At 39.8% G+C, this 20,295-nt stretch overlaps 2 protein-coding genes across 2 annotated transcripts; one reads left to right on the top strand and one right to left on the bottom strand.

The window, feature by feature from the left end:
- Positions 1-4,672: 4,672 nt before the first annotated feature.
- On the bottom strand, positions 4,673-14,320 carry ppp1cab (protein phosphatase 1, catalytic subunit, alpha isozyme b). The gene is made up of 7 exons (XM_080048888.1): positions 13,924-14,320; positions 11,011-11,142; positions 9,914-10,144; positions 8,981-9,085; positions 6,444-6,667; positions 5,666-5,800; positions 4,673-5,543 (listed from the first exon to the last, which is right to left on the bottom strand). Exons 1-7 carry the CDS (start codon positions 13,976-13,978, stop codon positions 5,448-5,450), a joined length of 978 nt encoding a protein of 325 aa, XP_079905014.1. The 5' UTR covers positions 13,979-14,320; the 3' UTR covers positions 4,673-5,447.
- A 367-nt stretch (positions 14,321-14,687) lies between these two features.
- On the top strand, positions 14,688-20,006 carry pelo (pelota mRNA surveillance and ribosome rescue factor). Its single transcript, XM_080048607.1, has 13 exons — positions 14,688-14,890; positions 15,147-15,239; positions 15,731-15,881; positions 16,772-16,862; positions 17,546-17,709; positions 17,864-17,924; positions 18,077-18,238; positions 18,330-18,376; positions 18,478-18,551; positions 18,655-18,726; positions 18,943-19,017; positions 19,126-19,157; positions 19,510-20,006. Exons 1-13 carry the CDS (start codon positions 14,850-14,852, stop codon positions 19,602-19,604), a joined length of 1,158 nt encoding a protein of 385 aa, XP_079904733.1. The 5' UTR covers positions 14,688-14,849; the 3' UTR covers positions 19,605-20,006.
- The last annotated feature ends 289 nt before the right edge of the window (positions 20,007-20,295 follow it).

Raw genomic sequence — 20,295 nt, 5'->3', positions numbered from 1 at the left:
AGGACATAATTAGTACTAGGCAATAGAGCAGTGGATAAAGGAGCTGCAGTGTCGGTGTTAGCTGGGTACTTGTTACAGCATTAGCTAATAGTAATAATAGAAGTGGCAGCTGAGTCTCTGAATCCTGGATTCCTCACTGGGTATAAATAGAGCAGGTGACATCGGGCTGCCCGGGCACGGCACCATGGCAGCTTTTTTATTTCAGAATGCCGGACCTTCAGCACAGGCTCGTGAGTCCGGCTTTTATCTATTGGGAGAAAAAACGAACTATAGGATGTTGGGTGGGCGTATATGACCTCAAATGTCATCCTTATCTATGTGGTATATTGGGGCCAAAGAGTCCCCGGTTGTTCACACCATTCCACACACTTAGGGCTGTACTATATAAGCAACCGGGGGAGCCAGCAGGAAAGTGAGCCCGTTGATCAAAAGTGTCTTTTCCCTTTACAGAAGAGGTGTCATCCACTTGCCTGGGTCTGCGAGGCAAATGCATTTTATTGGGAAACTTGAGGTCTCCTGAATCAAGTACGGCATCCTGTTAGCTTTGCTATTTGAAATTAATTCAGATTCATATCACAGTAGCTTCCTCAAGTAGCCTACGTCAATGTACAGAACATTTCAGAGGAGTTCACAACACTTGTTGCTGCTCAGTTACAAATATCCTGTATTCACACGATATCAAACTATATTCAAACAATATATATATTCAAACTTTGCAGTTTGTAGACAATTAGTAGCATTCTTTAGGGGGTTTTGTATATCTGCACATGAAAAAAAATCCTTCTGCAGTTACATCATAGCAGCCATTAATACAACTACTAATTATTTCCGGAAAGCATAGATTATGTGCCTGTATGTACATAATTTGGTATCATCTGTAAGGTGAAGTGTTGGAAATATAATACATCATCAATGTCTCATCTATTTCGAGGACACTTATTTAACCAGGACACTATGTTTGGGTCGATTGCTATGACTACATGTTGCCACCACAAAAAAGGGTCTGCATCCCTAAATCTATGAACCAAAGTTTTATTTTCACCCCTAACTAATAGTATCAGCTACTGTGAACCCACAAGGACAAGCCAAAGTCCTCAAGACTCACAGACCAACAAATTATAGAAACATAATCCTGAAGAAGAGCCGCTGTTGCAATTTGAGACGGCATAGCCAGCGACAAATTGTGACGAGCCTGTGTGACTCTCCAAGTCAATCGTCCCGCTGTAAATGTACAGAGGAATGTACTCCTGAAAGGGAATGAGAAAAAGGCACCCAAGGGCCAACAGATGTCAGAGCCGTTCTCCAGGGAGAACGTGGTTACTGTCCGACGCAGTGCAGTTACAGACGAAAGATTTATGCTTGGCCAACATTTTGTATTCTTGACCACATTATCTTTTGCACATGGCAGGCAACACCTGCTTCTGTATCAGGATATCATGAAATAAATGAAAAAGTGGGGTTAGGTAGGGTTTTTTTAACGTTGAAATTGATGTATTCATATCACACTACAGGACAGGTAATTAAATACATTTAAAAAAGTTGCCCTCTTAATATAACCACCATTTAGCCATATGCTTTACTTCTATAGCCCTGTAAAGGCAATTGATGGACGGAGCGCCTTGAAGAAGGGTGTTGATGACAGGAAGACAAATGAATGCAAAAAGAGACAGATAAATGCCTAAGAAAGAAATGGGATCCCTTTTTTGATAAATATAGAATGAGAGATAGTTTTCAACACAGCCACTGCTTAGCAGCAGAAGTTGAATATTACTGTTATTGATTCAATATTATTTAAATTCATACCAAGTTTTTCATGGAGATAGGATATATGTCAAATGTTGCAACTTCGGCACCCATCAAAGCTACTTTTAGGTAGCATAGATGCATCACTTGTGAAATGTTATCCTTCACTTTGGGGAAATGTTAGCCAATGGACATATGTTTAACCAAAGATCTAGTGTTTTTGTTTCAGTTATGTGTTTGTTCCAAATGGAGGAGTCAAAAGAGTGCCTCCCAGTGGATAACAGCGGAACATATCCAGACACACTGTATATTTACAGAAATAGCCATGATTACAGAATGTTTTAGAAAGCAGTTATGCTGTATAGCATTTTAATATCCTTAATTTCAGCATTTTTTGTTAAATTTGATTAAGTTCAGGCTTTTAAATGTATTTTTATGAGGAGAAAGCCTTTAATCACTTATGATAATCCAATATTTTTTTTAAATGAACCATTTACCCTTAAACCAACACACAAAATTGCTTAGGGTCCCGATAGAAAATATCAATGTCAATTATTAAGTATTCAATATTAAATACATGTAAATAGACAACATATACAATAAAACTGTATAATTACCTTACACCGAATCAATCAGCCAGTTATCTGATAAACAATGTAACTATTTTGAAGACTGTTTAATTGTTGAGGTCAGATTTCAAGCAAAGATTCCAAACATTTGTTGGTTGCAGCAAATATGAGGATTTGATCATTTTGTCTTGTGCAATAGTAAACTGAATCCTTGATTTGCATTACTTGGGAGGTCAAAACAAGTCATTTGATGCCATCACATCGGGCTTGTGATGAAATTGTGATGGGCATGTTACACACCAAATTGTTCACTTTATAAATGAGAATGGAGTCTGAACAGATTAATCAATAATTACATTTACTTAGTAGCAGCCACTACATTGCTATTTCATCCTGCTAATAGCAATAGCAGCAAGACTGCAAAACCTGTCTCCCCCTTAAGGGATTCAGAGTTATTACAAAAACACTGTCAGTGCATCTACATGAGGTAGGCCTTCAGTGATCGCGAATGGATTTTACTCCTTCTGCTGTACGTCCAGGGGCCTACTGCACGAAAGCGGAATCGAGATATCCAGGATATTGATTGATAAAGCCAGCCTTGATCAAGTATAGTCTGGACACCTTGGCTTAGTCAATTGCACATACGCCAATCCAGGATGAAATGGGGCTGCTTTGTCAAGCCAGGTGTAAATTATTCTGTTAAATGCCAGCCCATAGGTTTCACAGGTAGACCCTGAGATCGATCACAGATTTACTGATTCAGAAATGGAAATTATGTCCATTTTTCTCACAATGCCTTGCTAGTTTAAACTGTGGTGAGGGGGCTGTTCCATTTCAAGAAAGCAGTGGTATTCTCTTCCAACTGATCTTGATGACACTGTATTGTTCAATGATAAAATATTTGACAGTGAGCAGTCCCCATCTAAAGCAATTTGAATATCATGGAAAAGTCCATTCAAAAAACGAAATTAAAATATTACATAAAACCAATCAAAAAACGATTTATAATACAGAAATGACGACCTTCAGAAAAGTATTAAAGTTCAGGCAACCCTCCGTGCTTAGGGGACTAGTAACCAGATATATGGGTTGCGTTCCGAATCGCCTACTCTTTCTTTTTTCTATTCTACATACTACATCCAACGATAAAAAGAATCTAGTTAGAATGCAGTAGGCATATCTAGTTAGGATGCAGTAGGCATACTATTGGGACTTACTTTTACTGTCTTATTTCATCATAACATTGTGCCTTGATCTTGCCTCTTGGGTTGCGTTCCAATCGCATACTCTTTCTTTTTTCTATTCTACATACTACATCCAACGATAAAAAGAATCTAGTTAGGATGCAGTAGGCATCCTATTGGGACATACTTTACTCTTATTTCATTATAACATTGCGCATTGATCTTGCCTCTTGCTTTTATATCCGTCGCATCCCCGTTTGCTTTCATATGGAGGCTTCGTCGATGTGACGTCACTTAACGTGCGCACTGGATTGTGGGTCAGAATCGCCCAAATAGGATGCAGTTTTCAACACTAACAATCTTGGCCGCATGAAGTAGGACATCCGGGTACTTCTAACCATTCTAAATCTGGCCACAACAATCGGGACATCCAAAATCTTTTTTTTCTACATACTATATAGTAGAAAGTATGCGATTCGGACCGCAACCTTGCTTTTATATCCGTCGCATTCCCGTTTGTTTTCATATGGAGGCTTCGTCAATGTGACGTCACTTCACGTGCGCACTGGATTGTGGGTCAGAATCTCCAAAATAGGATGCAGTTTTCCACACTAACAATCTTGGCCGGATGAAGTAGGACATCCGGGTACTTCATCGGGACATCCTAAATCTTTTTTCTACACACTATATAGTAGAAAGTATGCGATTCGGAAAGCAACCAGTCTCGCACAGCCCGACCAAACTACAACTAATAGTATTATGGTCTGGTCTAGACACGCTATAGCGTTTCAGGGATTGGGGGGAAAACTGGGCTGGCCTGTTTTAATTTCTTTAAACCAATCATAATCTTCTTGGGCAGGGTTAAGCCCAGGAAGCTGCAACGCGTCTTTCAAAATAGTGCAATTTTGTGCAGACCATGGACCAAGGTGCTGACCGACATTGTTCATGACAAGCGCTGTGTGCACGCAGTAACATTATGAGAAGGATACTTTTAAACCGTATCAAACACATGTGCGCACATTCTGTTTGGGTGGGCTACAGCGGGGAATTATTTGTTGCGAGCGCGATACCTGTTGTCTATATCCGGTTAGCCAGACTACCAGATACACAACCTGTAATCCCATATCATAAAAGTGGATACAGAATAATAAAAATGACAAGTACACATTGTAGCTCAGATTCTCGCTTTATTGGTCAACTTGATGAAAGACTACAAAACGAATTCACAAAAAATCTCTTTCAAGTAATCAAATCTGTACAAACCTAAACTGTATGGGGGTTTTTACAGCTCTGGCTCATATGAATCTGAAGAGTTATACGCGTGTGTGTGTGTGTGTGTGTGTTAACATGTACTTGCTCTTGTGAGACAAGGTGACACACTTTTACTGTTCAGAGATACTGAGACGCCACATTCAGAAGGGCAAGACACTGCATGCATGCACGCGCACGCACACACACACTGGTGTTTGAGATTTTACAGTACAGAGGACAGGGAAAACAAAATACTTCCCCCCTCCACAAGTACACACATATCACCTGCTGGCAGGGGTTTTCCGCTAAATTCATCATGACAGCAATCACCCACTGTCTCCCAAACCCTACTATTTCAGTCAAAATTACTGTACAGACAGACACTGTGGTTTCAACCTTTCCACGGGAAGAGTGGTAAGAGAGAGGGGAAAGTATAAATCTCTAATACTCCCACACAAAATGTACACGTGCACACATGATTTTAATGCTCACCGGCAGACGAAACAAGTTTGGTCATCTGCGCACGCACGCACTCACTCACTCAGACAATTCATAACATTAAATGTTTTAAGAAGCACAGATAAAAAAGGAAAAAAGCCCTGGGTATAGGTTTGATTTCTGGCTGTTTGGTGAAAGAAAGGAGAAGAGAGGTAGAGAGGGCAAGAGGGTTGGGTTGGAGGTCAAGGGCAAACTACTGCTGTCATTTCTTAGCTTTCCGTGGGGGAGTGACTGGGCGGCCAGAGCCCATGCCGCCTCCACCACCGTAGAACAGCTTCTTGTCTGCAGGTTTGAGAATCTGTAAGAGAGGGAAAAGAATAAGGCAAAAATAAACAACCTTTTCTTAATTCTAGAAAATGTTGATCTCCAGGGGACCAGTTTGATCACTATCTGAATAGTTCTGGTTGGTCTCTGGCTTACCTGGAATGAGCACATGAGGGTCTCGTCTACGCTCATCATGGCTCCAGCATTGTCAAACTCCCCACAGTAGTTTGGGGCTGAGAACAGAGTCACAAGCTGCCTCTTTGCAAAGAACTCATATCCGTCCTCGACCACCTGAAAACAGATCTACAGGTTAACAAGATGTCTTTATGGAGCAAGACTGCACTTCTTAACTGTTGCGTCTGTGTATACTTGTATAGAATGAATTTGGCACAAAAACAGAACAAGACAGTGAATTTAGAGTACTCTATTAACAGAGGGCTTACATTACAAATACCTTGCTATCACTCAAACTGCCTACCTGGTTAAAGTAAACCTGCGCTGAAATCCATCTGTGCTGAAGTGGCCAGGTGCTATCCCAGGTATTTCAACAGTTCCAACTGACTTTTCTTCAAATATTCACTAACAGCTGGACAAGCTTGTTTGATGTAAGTGCTTAGTACAAAAGGAGTTGTGAACTGAAGGAAAGATTCACAACCTAAAAATACTGAATATAAGAAAGTGACCTTCAACCCTGTGTAACATTATGAGAGGTAAAACAAGTTGTCATTATCTCTACAAAACTGTTTTAGGTCCACAGAAATTATTTCTCTCATTCCATAAGAAGTAACCTCCACCTCTTTAGTTCTGGTTTAACCAGATGTTGAGAAGGGGGATGGCATACCTTAAACGCATTAACTTTTTTACTCATCTCTTCTGCCTTATATTCCTACTGCAAACATTTTTTAACCTCCAAAGATGGAGGTTGTGCACTGACCTGATGGGCCCGACATATGAGGTCCATGTCGTGTTTGTGGAGGAACTTTGTCACCACATCAGCGCCAAAAGTGAAGGAGACGCCACGGTCGTTCTCACCCCAGCCCAACACATCTTTGTCTGGGTCAGCCCACAGCAAGTCGCATAGAAGGCCCTGGTCAGGCACATCAGTTGGGCGCATCACCCTTCGAACCTGCTCCATAGACTGGAGGTCAGGGGATAGGCCTGGGGAAGTTCAATGTAAAACATTTAAATGTTAAGACAGCAGGAAAACATAAATGTAGCATAAGCCAGGCAAATTTTATAGAAAGTATACCAACAACTTGGTTTATGGGATTTTCTTTTTTAAATGTAGTATTTGAAGAGACCAAGCGATTGAAAAATAAAAAATCAGCTTTCAAATATAAAAAATAAATAATTTGTGATAAAAAAAAGGGATGCAAATTCATGATCATTAGTGCAGGTTTACGTATTTTGCCAAAGGAATCTCACGTACACAAGACAGTTGTGACTGGAGAATGGTGTCTCCATTGTGCTTTTTAAATCTTTTATCAGTCCTGCCCTTTAAAATGTCAAGAAAAATGTTTGCTTCTTTCAGAGACGAGCACTAAGACTAAAAAAAAGTTCTGTTGTTTAAGACCTTTACTGGCTCTTGTAAATTTTTCAAGTATGAGCTGTATGAACTGTATAAATGTCTATGATCAGAAACCACAAGGGGTGTAACGATACACGTATTTGTACCGTACCGTGACGGTACAGGCACGTATTTAGTGTTACAGAGGTGGACCGCGGTCCGTTCGTGGTGTACATAGCGTTAATATATGGCGAATGTACAGGCTTGTTTTGCGGTGTGGAACTTAAAACTTGTAGTCGGAGTTCCCCCCGGCTCGCTCGCACGTGCGCAGTAGCAGCCAGCGATTTAGAGTCTGTTATGTCCATGGTGAGCACAGCATGAGGGTGCAGTCTTAGCGACTTTTGAGACCCCTCTGGCAGCTTTTTTTCAAAAAAGCGATTAGCGACAAATCTAGCTACTTTTTCTGGTGTTATTGGTGACTTTGAGACTCTGTCGCTAAAGCATGTATCGCTCTTTACTTCTTAACGGGCAGCGGCTGCCTCCGAGGCACCTCCCCCGCATGGACATATAAGCCTCGTTCGACTTGGAGCCGTCTTGCTCAGACCTGCGCAACTATGACGCGCGTCTTGCTGAGCACGCAACAAAAATGCTGCATAAATGCTGTGCGCTCAGCAAGACGAGCGTCATAATTGCGCATGTCTTAGCAAGACGGCGACATCTCAAACGAGGCCATAAGCTCCCCTGTCCCAGAGCACTGACACACTTGCGCAGCAGCACCTCCCAGCTGCGGTCAGAGCAGGAGATACACACCTCTCCGCTCAAGTGTTCCGTTTGCATCCCTACTAGCAGTTGTAGTAGGCTACCCCCCTTTTCTTTTACAGTCTATGAGTAGTGCAAATAAAAATGTTATACAGTGCTATCAAACAGAGCGAACTGCATGGCGAAAGTCAACAGGAAACCGTAGCTCGCAGGCGTCCCCCTGTCATTCAAATCCCGTTTGAGGGATAACTTTGGATTCCAGTAGAATTATGAAAACAGTGATAAACGTGTGGAACAATGTCGGCACACAGGTTATTGTTTCACCGCGATCGCCTATGTAGGAGCCAACCATGGACATATAAAGGGAGCCAACACGTCGAACATGCATACGCATTTGAAAAGGCACCATCCAGGTCACCGTTACTGTGAAGAAAATCGAGCTGTGCAAACCCAGACAGTATTTGCTTTTTTATACTGAAAATACATAAGCTGTCATTTAATGCTGCAGTTGCACTTTTATTTGATAATTGTTATATTTATAAGAGCACTTCAGAGCTTAAGAGAGTTGCAGTAATATATATATTTTTTAAAGTCAACAATACCCTTAAAGATGACATTCCCTTTTTTTACATACCAGTTTACAGAGCCTGATGAGCATTAACACTGGCTTTTTTTTCACTGCAATTTTAGTTCATGCTGCACCTTCATTAGTATTTAATAAGTATTTCATTTATTGGATAATTGCAGCAGTATTCTTTTTAGATTTGTTATGCATTGTATTTGTATGTTACATACTGTCAGCTAGTTACTGACAGCTAAAGCTGTTCATTCTCCCTTAACTATGAACCGTACCGTACTGTATCGTACAGTGACTTTAAAACCGAGGTACGTACCGAACCGTGACTTTAGTGTACCGTTACACCCCTAGAAACCACTAAATATAATGGACAGCGGGCAATGCCTATAATAACTTTGTACACATTGTGTCAGTCATATCCAAAAGGTTACCATTTCCTTCTTGTTCGCAGTAAGAGTTTACATTACTGTGGAACAGGGCAGGGACATATGAATATACTCAAATAAATGAATATCCCACACAGTCCTGTAGGTCTTTGACCAACATGTTGACAGTAAAAACACTGAGAGGCGACTTTGTGTTTGTGCATTCTGGATAGAATGCCAGATGAACTGTTTGATAAGGATACCTCCATGGCAACAGAAGATCTTCTCATCAACAATGGCGGCAACAGGCAAACAGTTGAAGCAGTCAGTGAAGGTCTTCCATAGCTTTATGTTGTATCGCCTCTTACCTGTGGGAGGAAACCACAACTCCTGGGTCACAATCTAATCTGGAGACCAATACAAATTTCCCCATCTCCACCTATTGCAACACAGTATAAACAGCATTTGACATAATCCTGGATTTGAATAGCAGAGAAAGGCATGTGATTATTCACCAGTGCCTGATCATGCTCTTTAGCCCAAAGCCTGGAGTACCAAGAGGTTATACATGTTGCGGCTTTTGTTTCCCTGTCAAGATTAAGAGAACAGTTCCAATCTCCATTTTTGTTTGATGATACCAATACCATCGTAAAAAAATCTGGCAACAGTGACCGTTGATTTGATAAACACAGGAAAGGATATTTAGTTAAGGGTGATACATGTTTACTTACCTAATAACTTGCTAATAAATCACTTTCCCTATGATTGTCTTTTAAATAGATCGTTAGTGAAATTTTAAGTGAAAAAGTTGTTTCTTCACTCCCCAAAAAATGTAACGATACTCAGACAATATGAAACTATCATAACATTCAAAAAACACAATTTGTTTGTAATAAAATAATTAGGATCTTAAAAAACGATGTACTGTACATTTGAAGATTACACCAAAACATCCCTATTCAATGATGTAGATTTATATCATATTAAGAGCATAGTGCTTATTAACCTACCGATATATATAATGTATAACTTTTTCCCACCGGTTTTAACATTTGTCAAACCTGGATGATCAATGACTATTATTATACAACAGCATACAAGTTTGGACTTACATTTTTAGCAAATTGCTGAAAATCATGGATACTAGCAGTAAGATTTATGTCAGTTTGTGTCTGTATGCATGCCATATGACTTACACTCGTCGTAGAAGCCATATATTCTGTTAATGGAGGCGCATTCATGGTTTCCTCTCAGCAGAAAGAAGTTTTCTGGGTATTTGATCTTGTAAGCCAGCAAGAGGCAGATAGTCTCCAAGGACTGTTTGCCTCTGTCTACATAGTCCCCCAGGAACAGGTAGTTGCTCTCTGGTGGAAAGCCGCCATATTCAAACAGCCTCAGCAGATCATAGTACTGTCCATGAACATCACCTGGTGAAAAAAGCAGCATTAGAGTGGGAACAGCAATGTTGGTCAATGGTGTAATTATCCTGTATGTGAACACCAGATGGCAAGAGACCTGGATAGAAGTAAAATAACGACTGGCACCTTAAAAATGAACAACACGTGATTGGCTTAGCATTATTTTAAAAGGAACACTCCTGTTTTTCTGGTGTTGCTTGACTTGTTATTGTGATGATGGGACAAATAACAATGTGCAAGCTTGCATTTAGTGTGAGGATGCTGGTGACTCTCACTGCAGCGCAAGCTTTTTTATTTCAACTAGCATCTTCATTAAGTGGCATCAGCACAATGACCCAGGAGGGTAATCCCAGTGAGACTGAAAAACAGCACTGAATTGGCAAACCACGATTATCAGTGTATTCCTGTGGTTGTCTAATTACGGTATGTGGCAAGGTCACAGCCATGCACTTTGTTCTTCAAATGTTAACATTTCTTTATTTTGGAATGAGATGTTTAGATGTTAAACACATGTTTGATTTCAACTATCCTTTAATATCTAGCATGATAGATGCATTACGTATATATATATTTTTTTTAAGAATTTTTTGGCAATTGTGTGCGTTATTAGACAGGTTGAAGAGAGATGAACTAAGGCAGAGAGGAGAATGACATGCAGAGAACGACCACGGGTCGGGTTCGAACCCGTGGTCTTCTGCTTCTGAGGACTGAGCATCTATAGGCGGGCTTTCTGCGCCCCCTGCAAATCGTAATTTGAACGTACATTTTACAGTGGAGCACTTCAAGCTAACACAGCCATCTTAGAGTGATTGTAAATGCTATGTGACCACATTTCAGAATTCTCCTCAACTCTAAGCAATGCAACAAAGCCTCACCACAAATCTTGAGGGGGGCCTCAAGTTCAAGCAGGATTGGCTGGCTGAGGAAGATCTCCCGGGATTTGAGGCAGAGGCCGCGGATTTCATTCTCTGTCAGCTGAACATTTTTGCCAGGTCTGGAGCCTTTAACTGTGGAAGGAAAAGTGAAAAAAAGTCAGTAATTGAAACAAAAAACTACACAAGAGAGTTAATAACTCATTATTAGGGACTCGGGAGTATAAGTAGAAATTAGGGCCCGACCGATTTAATCGTCCGATAATAGCATATCTCAGAATAATCGGCATCGGCAAAATTAGTCGATTTCTTTGCCCATTTTTTAATTTTTTCAAGCAGAATCAATTATGTTGAGTGAAATGTATTGCTGCCCTGGAGGTAGCTTTAATGAACAGCATTAAGGCTATAGCCTAAATTAATAGCATTAAGGTTATAGCCTATTTACAGCAGCAGGTGTGTTGTAATACATTGGATTAATTTACACTTGACAGTTGCCCCTGCAACCAATAGCAGAGGCATTGGTCGTCGCTTGACTGTTAATTATAATAATAATTGATAAAATGTATATAGCGCTTTTTTGGAGGTCACTCAAAGACACTTTACATCATACATATAGAAAAAGAAAACAAAATACAGAAAAATTAAAAATAAGGTTTGGAGTGGAGTCAGGTGTCATTATGCTTTCTTAAAGAGGTGAGTTTTGAGTTGACTTTTGAATGAGTTTGAGATGCTGATGTTTGGGGGAGTTCCAGAGGGTTGGGTGCAGTAAGATAAAATGCTGATTGCTGAGTTAAGACATATTTGTAACACTTACATTTTCTAAGACAATGCATATTTCTATAAAGAAAAAGTTCCTGTACACATTTTTGACAGTAAAAACGTATATATAAATATGTGTGTGTTAGGGCCCGACCGATATCAATTTTTGGGTGCCAATGCCGATTATTTTCTGAGAAATTACGATAACGATTAAATCGGCCTATTATTATTATTTTTTAATCCCATAAATATATATTGAAAAAAATTACTTAAACCCTTAAATATATATAAATACTTGTTACTGTCAATAGATGTACAGGAACTTTTTATTTATTGAAATATGCATTATCTAAAAAAATAAATAAAGTGTTACAAATATGTCTAAAGTGACATGATGCATTTTTAAACTCAGACATTAAGCATTTTATGTAACTGCACCCAACCCTCTGGAACTCCCTCCCTCCAAACATCAGCATCTCAGACTAAATAAACTCATTCAAAAGTCAACTCAAAACTCACCTCTTTCAGAAAGCATAATTACACCGGACTCCACTCCAAACCTTATCTTTAATTTGTCTGTATTTTGTTTTCTTTTTCTATAAGTATGATGTTCTATATGTTTGATGTAAAGTGTCTTTGAATGATCTCCAATAAAGCACTATATAAATTCTATATAATAACTATAGTAATATCAACTACTATTAACAGTCAAGAGTTGACCAATGACTCTGCTATTGGTGTCTGGGGGAACTGTCAACTGTGAATTAATCCAATGTATTACAACACACCTGCTGCTGCTGTTAATATGCTATAAGGCTACCTCCGGGGCAGCAATGCATCTCACTCAACATGATTGCTGGAATACTAAAAAAAAAAAAGTAATGTCATTGTAATTTTTCTGTGAAAACAATCGGCTAAGGCACTCAAAAATCCACATGGTCGGGCCCTAGTAGAAATGTGCTATTCAAAAAGGGTTTGCAAAAAATTACGACAAACATATTTTTTTGATACAACAGGCAAATGAGATTCATATTTAATTCTAATAAGAAAAACGTACAATGGTCTCAATGCTGATTATTCATCTAGAACCACCTTCAAAAATATGAAATGTTTGATGCAAAAACATTCATACATGTATATAGTTTTAAAGCAGAAAGAATGTTAATATATTACGTCCCTGAATTCAGCCAAAGAGCAGGGAATGAGAATTACCCCATGGTATCAATTGGAACAACTCAAATGAACCGCCCTGTCTTCATTTGATATGGTGTTTTTTCTAAATTAAATTCGAGCCTGCTACATACATGTACCTCATTTGAGCGTAAATATCAAGCAAAATTACAACAGCGTCGCTATAGACTATGAACTGAGAGGGCCACCTGATGATGACATACAGTAATAAAATACAGCTATGATTCTACTTCCAGCTCACAATGCATGTATTACTGTCTTTCTGATCTTATTGTTAAAAAAAATTGGCTAGCGATAAAAGTAATTTTCTCCCACAAAGATCATATTGTCAGGCAGCAAATTGTGGACTATCAATTTTTACATTCATGCAGATACATTTATTTTCTACGTGCTGTGTTCATACTCTCTTTCTTTCTTTCTTTCTTTCAGGTGTATACATTGCAACACCAGAAACAAATAATAATAAGGAGCAATGTAAAGAATTAGGAAAGATTGATTTAAATCTTGTTTATAGGCTAGAAGTTATGACTCAATATTTAGATTTTTAAATCAATGCCCCCCCCATGATCTTACCCATTCTGATTTGACTGAATAGAAAAGTAAATTGTGTCTATGGCTCATATTCACGCAGGCGTGTTGTGTACAACACATTTGCCAAACAAAAGGGGTGTAAAGTACATTAGACCCGTTACATCCTTATTTTAAGTGATAACTCAAGTTAAACGAGGCCAACTATTTGAAGTTGGCCGAGTGGAAATACGGAGGTTAATTAGAAGTGAGAATGATGCTACCGACGAAACATTAGAGGCGGTCAAACTGTCAAGCGCCTGCACAATTCAAACCCTGTGTTTGGTATGAGAGTGATCAGATGAACGCGCTAACGTAGCAAAGGTGGCTATCGTTGTCTAGCTCATGTTAGCTAAAATGGCTACCTCGGTGAATAAATATCGTGCGAAATACTCTTACCTTCCAGCAAACGTTGAATAATGGAGTCAATGTTCAACTTGTCGGCTTCTGCCATGCTATTCCTCTATTCTGGGCGTTTTTAGAATAACTCCCGCTAATTTGAAGAGGACGTAGCTGTTAACTGGTTTCCGAGTTACCGTTAGCTCAACTAGTTTAGCGTTAATCGGCTATCGTTAGCCCGCTAACCTTGGGTCAGAATTGGCAACCTCAAAATTCGAGGTTGGCCGCTGATTTGTTCAAGATGTACTGGCTTTCATCTACTTTAGCAATCCGCCGATATCAACTGTTTTCCATTAGACGTCCGAGTTAACTTTAAATATCCGTGTTTTCTCGGGAAAATCGTATTTCTGCCGTAGCAGCTAGCACCATGCCACCGACAAAAAAAGGCTAGGTGAGCATTAGCTGGGCGGAAAATGTCTTACAGTTCCCGCACTCCCATTGGTCTATTTTGCATATAGGCGGTGCTTGTGGGGAGCTGATATTCTCATCGATTGGATGTTTTCAACGTCGGTCAGCATTTACTTATCTCAAACCATAATGTGAAAAGGGCAACAATTATCGGATGTATCTCACGTTTTACATGCCTCAAATAAAAGATTATAGGAAACAATGCAATATAATACGTGTTTGTCCACCTTTCCTCAAATAGTCGTGTTTATATCACTCTGTATTTGTTGCGCAGTAAAGTGACACCCACGGAAGTGACCAATATGGGAACTACTGTCGACGTAGTGACGCATGCCACATGACGCAATGCTCCAGCGCCTGGCAACATGTACTGAGTGGTTCATTCTGAATGAGAAATGGCTTAGCTAGCTATTTTGCTAATATGAATGTAAGATAATTATGACCCTAACTCGGTTAAACGGTTGCCGGTCTATTTTAGGCGTATAATTCTTCTATTTATATCAAACCACCATCCGACCATGAAGTTGCTCCATAAAGACATTGAGAAAGATAGTGCCGGGTGAGTGTCTGGCGATAGCCAATGCTAGCAAGCTAACATGCTACTATGCAGCTGGCTTTACATGTGTGAGCTATGAAAAAACAAACCTGATTGTATTATATTTTAGGTACACTTAACATTTACTGTGGCAGCATGGCTGCTTCTGCATCATGGCACCATCTGTGTCATTGTCCCCAAATAATGGCTTGACATGTAAAGAGTGTATCCACTGTTTACTATTGTGACAACCAAAGCAACGATGGTTACTCCTCTCTAGTCAGGTGACCCTGATGCCGGAGGAGGCGGAGGATATGTGGCACACCTACAACCTTCTGCAAGTGGGGGACAGCCTGCGAGCCTCCACTATCAGGTAACCACTAACTTCTACTACATAAAGGTGACAGCTGAAGCCCTGTAGTTCACAGCAAACATCCAACAATCTGGCGGTTTCCCAGCCCAACGGAGAAAGATGTTGGCTTTGTTATCTTGCTGCACTGCAGATCTGCTGCATATTTCCCAAAACCATTGCATGCGTTGGTCTTGCTTTGGTAATAATATCAAGGCAAAGCTACTCAGAGTTTTGCTACCATCCACCTTCATTACAACCCCTGATCAATGCAGTCAGCATCACAGATTGATCCCCTATTATGTAAAAAACACTTTTTCATGTTTTTTCACCGTTAATATTGGTCACCAATGTGAATAGAGACTCCATATCTCTTGTTCTCCACGTCCACCTTTCTGAAAACCTGTGTTCAAAGATTTATATTTATTGACACAAAAATATGAAATTTTGGTCACATAGCACATAACTTGTTCATTAGAGCCTAACTAAAGTCCCTTTCCCCTGTTTCCCCACAGGAAGGTGACGACTGAGTCTACTACTGGCAGTGTGGGTAGCTCCAGAGTTCGGACTACCCTGACCTTAAGTGTGGAGACTATTGACTTTGACTCGCAGGCTTGCCAGTTGAGAGTGAAGGGCACTAACTTAGAGGAGAACCAGTATGTTAAGGTATGATATTCCCCCGCCACCTGACATCTGCAGTCATGTGACATTAATATACATTTTAAAGTGAGTGATGTGAATTGAATGATTGGGAAATTCAGATTTTAGAAATAGGTTGCGTACCGAATCGCATACTTTCTACTATATAGTATGTAGAAAAAAGACTTAGGATGTCCCGATTCTTGTAGCCAAATTTAGGATGGTTGGAATAACCCGGATGTCCTACTTCATCCGACCAAGATTGTTAGTGTTGAAAACTGTATCCTATTTGGGCGATTCTGACCCACAATCCAGTGTGCACGTGAAGTGACGTCACATTGACGAAGCCTCCATATGAAAACAAACAGGGATGCGATGGATATAAAAGCAAGAGGCAAGATCAATGCGCAATGTTGTGATGAAATAAGAGAGTAAAAGTATGTCCCAATAGTATGCCTACTGCATCCTAACTAGATTATTTTTATCGTCGGATGTAGTATGTAGAATAGAAAAAAGAAAGAGTATGCGATTCAGAACGCAACCATAGTTAGAGATCATTCCATGTGTAGATGGTGTCTGATCAGCTTCAATCTCCACTTGAAAAGTTACACTGAATGTCAGTTTAATTTTGTTTTGAAATCTAATCAAAACAGATGAAAAGGTTTTAAGACATATTACACTTATTTACCTTGTTTACCATTTGTTTGTATGTGGGCCAAATGATGGGAACAATCAATATTTATATTGACTTTATTCTTTAGGTTTTAAAACAAGTACAATTTTAAAGGATTACAATGGGGCAGTTTGATGTTTTTCTTGGTAATGCTAAGCCATACTATTCAGTTTGTCTTAATGTTATCTACTGCTTGATAGACGTAGTTGCTGGTATCATGTTTTCTCTTCTTTTCATTCATCAGATGGGGGCTTACCACACTATTGAGCTGGAGCTCAACAGGAAGTTCACCCTTGCTAAAAAGAGCTGGGACAGCGTTGTGCTGGATAGAATAGGTAGGCAGGTGCTACTGTTTACATAGGATAGGATAGGATTTACTTTATTGATCCCCAATGGGGAAACTGGTTTGCCACCATAGTCTGTACAACATACAAAACAGGAATACAGTAACAACATAAAACAAGCATAGTCACAGGGGGAGTGTGGTCCACTACCATAGTAAAAATAGAAGGTTAAAAAAGGGAATAAATAACAATATAACAATACTATGATGTGCAAATGAGCAATGTGCAGTACATTCGACTGAGATTACATTATCTTTTTTTATTTTGCTGTTAAAATCTCAGCATCCATTTCCTGATGCTGAAGAGTAAGAACACATCCATGGTCAAAAGCTTTTGTGACACGGTTTAGATTTAATTTTGAAAGTTCTTCAAATTCTTTTGGCAGAAGAATTCTAAACTGGATATGGGCTGTTTGTGCTTTTGTTGTACCTCCTTTTACACGTTAACCGTTTCATATGGGGGTGGGGTGGGGTGGTGCGTCATTGTCGAGTGAGTGTTTCCATGGGTACAGAATAGGGAGAAACAACTGACAGATGTTGTTCCATGTATTTGACGGAATGGAATACTAGTCATTGTGTCATTGCTGCTGTAATGAAAACGAATAGAAAGTGTTTTTTAAAGTACTAAGAACTACCTGGGATGATCCATTTATCCTTGCCATGTCCTCCTTTCAGAGCAGGCATGTGATGCGACCCAGAAGGCTGATGTGGCGGCTGTGGTTATGCAGGAGGGTCTCGCCAACCTTGTGCTTGTGACGCCCGCCATGACTCTGCTCCGTGCCAAAGTGGAGGTTACCATTCCTCGCAAGAGAAGGGGAAGCTGCACTCAGCACGAGAAGGTGGGTCAGGTGCCTGTAACTGCACAGCTGTAAAAGAGCTACAAAGACGAAAGAGGATGTTGTTTCAGATTTGAAATATGAAACTGTAATACCGTAATTAGATGACACAGCCACCCTTGTCATGAGGGCTGATCATCTCAAACTGTGTTTGCAGGCGCTGGAGAGGTTCTATGAGGCCGTGATGCAGGCAATTCTTCGCCACATCAGTTTTGATGGTAGTGCTACTGTTTAGACAATGACACGCTTACATTAACACATACATACACGTACACTATGTTCCTGTTTTGTGTCACACACTTTTTATGGCACCCTCGTGGTTTTAATTGGTAAACATTAGAAAAGAAAGTTCTCCTTTGTCTTCTGCTAGTGGTGAAGTGCATTCTGGTCGCCAGTCCTGGGTTTGTCAAGGACCAGTTCATCACTTACCTCTATAAAGAGGCAGTGCGACAGGACAACAAGATCCTTCTGGAGAATCGACCCAAATTCATGCTGGTTCACTCGTCATCAGGTCATAAGTACTCCCTAAAAGGTACAGGCGGGTGTGGGGTCTGATAATAAAAAGGTCAAATCTCATCACAGGGAGAAAACCTGAGTAAAATGCTTGTTGTTTTTTCTTGCAGAAATCCTTTCCGATCCAGCGGTAACAAGTAGGCTTTCTGATACCAAGGTGACTATGCGTCCTGTGATCGGTCAGTTTATCATCCTGCAAACTAATTCTCTCAGTTTGACAAGAAATTGACCAACTGGAGTTTTATGTCAAACTTTCAGGCAGCAGGAGAGGTGAAAGCCCTGGAAGATTTCTATAAAATGCTCCAGCATGAGCCAGACAGAGCTTTCTATGGGTGAGCGATTATGCATTAACAGGCAGTGACCCAAGGAGGCCTTGATCATTTGTAATGATTTATAATGATAATCAACAACCTTTGTATCTTTGCGCCCTGACAGCCTGGCTCATGTGGAAAAAGCTGCCGACGCCCTCGCTGTCGATACCTTGTTGATAAGCGATAATCTGTTCAGGTACATGTGGAGAGATACTGTTTGTTTTTTGTTCCAGATCTTTAGGGGTCATCTATTTCAAATACACAATGCAGCGGGAGTGTTTGTGCCTGACAGTCAAATTACAAATCACACCCATAGGTGCTTCAATTCTCAGCAACTTGCATATTCCACCTACTCCTACAACTTTATTGACAATCAGACAATGGATTGCTAATGATTTGTGTGTCAATGCAGACATCAGGAAGTCCCCACTAGGAGTCGTTACGTTCGGTTGGTGGACAACGTGAGGGACAATGGCGGCAACGTCAGGTGCTAATTATCTTTGAAAAATACTGACTGTGTTAAAATGTACCAGTAGTTGGCAGAATATTGTTTTTCAAGAACCCAGCTGATGAGCTTTCTTCTTTTTTCATGCAGAATATTCTCAAGCCTTCATGTGTCTGGTGAACGTAAGTTATAAATCCATTCTGCTTTTTATTAATTCTACATTAAAAAGACAAATCATTTATGTATCTGAAGTATTTATGATAAAATTAATTAATCTAGTGAATTACTGATTAAAAGTACAAAGTGGAGTCTCTTCTAAACAAAAAAGAGAATGTTTGCGTTCATTGTTCCCTCACCCTGTGGTCAGATTAATCATTTATATCATGGTACCCTTTTAAAAGAGTGCAACTCTTCAGGGTTTGTTGCATAATTCAGAATCAGTTCCTCAACTACCTACAGTTGTGCTTTTGAACTTTTGTACTTTGACAGGCTGTGTACTATCATCTTTTGATTTATCGCTGACTGTCTCCTCAGAACTGACTCAGCTGTGCGGAGTGGCTGCCATCTTGCGGTTTCCAATTGCAGACCTGTCGGAGGCAGAGGAAGAAAGCAGCTCAGACGACGACTGATGCAGAAATGGTTCGGAGAGCTCTCATTGAGAGAAAAGAGCAGGAAGTTGTGAAGCAGACTGAATGCTATAACTCTTTGATTCAGATTGTTAGAGCAATAAAGCTGCTGTGTTATGGGCTATGTACTCCACCTCCTCAACAACTTCTTTCAAATCTAATCTACACACCTGTTTTCTTAGATTGGCAATAATTTTTCAGATAATTTGATACCGTTCTTGTTTTGATTCTTTTGGTTTGAAAGGTGCAGGTAAAGCTAAAGCGTGAAAACCAACAAAGATAATATAAACATTTGGTGCCAGTCTAATGTTGACTGACACTTAGCAATAGAAAAAAAGTGATTTTTCTTTCCAAGTGTATATACAATATATCTCAATTTTGCAATTAAACAACGGAAGCATTCAAACACTTTACTTTTGTCACATGAACCATTCTTCTGCATGAATGACACACAAGTTCGAGCAAAATTTAAAAATATATATAATTTATTACATACAATAATTTTATTTTATAAACTATTTTGGTTAGGGGTATTATTACCCAAAAATACTGCATTTAAACAAACTAAAAATCAAGTATGCTCAGGATTTTTAATATGATGTAGTCGTTTTTGAGTTCCACAGTTACAACACTGTAAACTCCTCTTTAATCTGCTCTGGCAAAACGCCAAATTGCAAACATCCCCTGAGAAGTA

This window comes from Ammodytes marinus, assembly GCF_949987685.1.
Source record: "Ammodytes marinus genome assembly, chromosome: 20".
In the NCBI taxonomy this organism is placed as follows: Eukaryota; Metazoa; Chordata; class Actinopteri; order Uranoscopiformes; family Ammodytidae; genus Ammodytes; species Ammodytes marinus.
The sequence above is the reverse complement of the archived record's forward strand: the minus strand, read 5'-3'. Positions and strand labels throughout refer to the sequence as shown.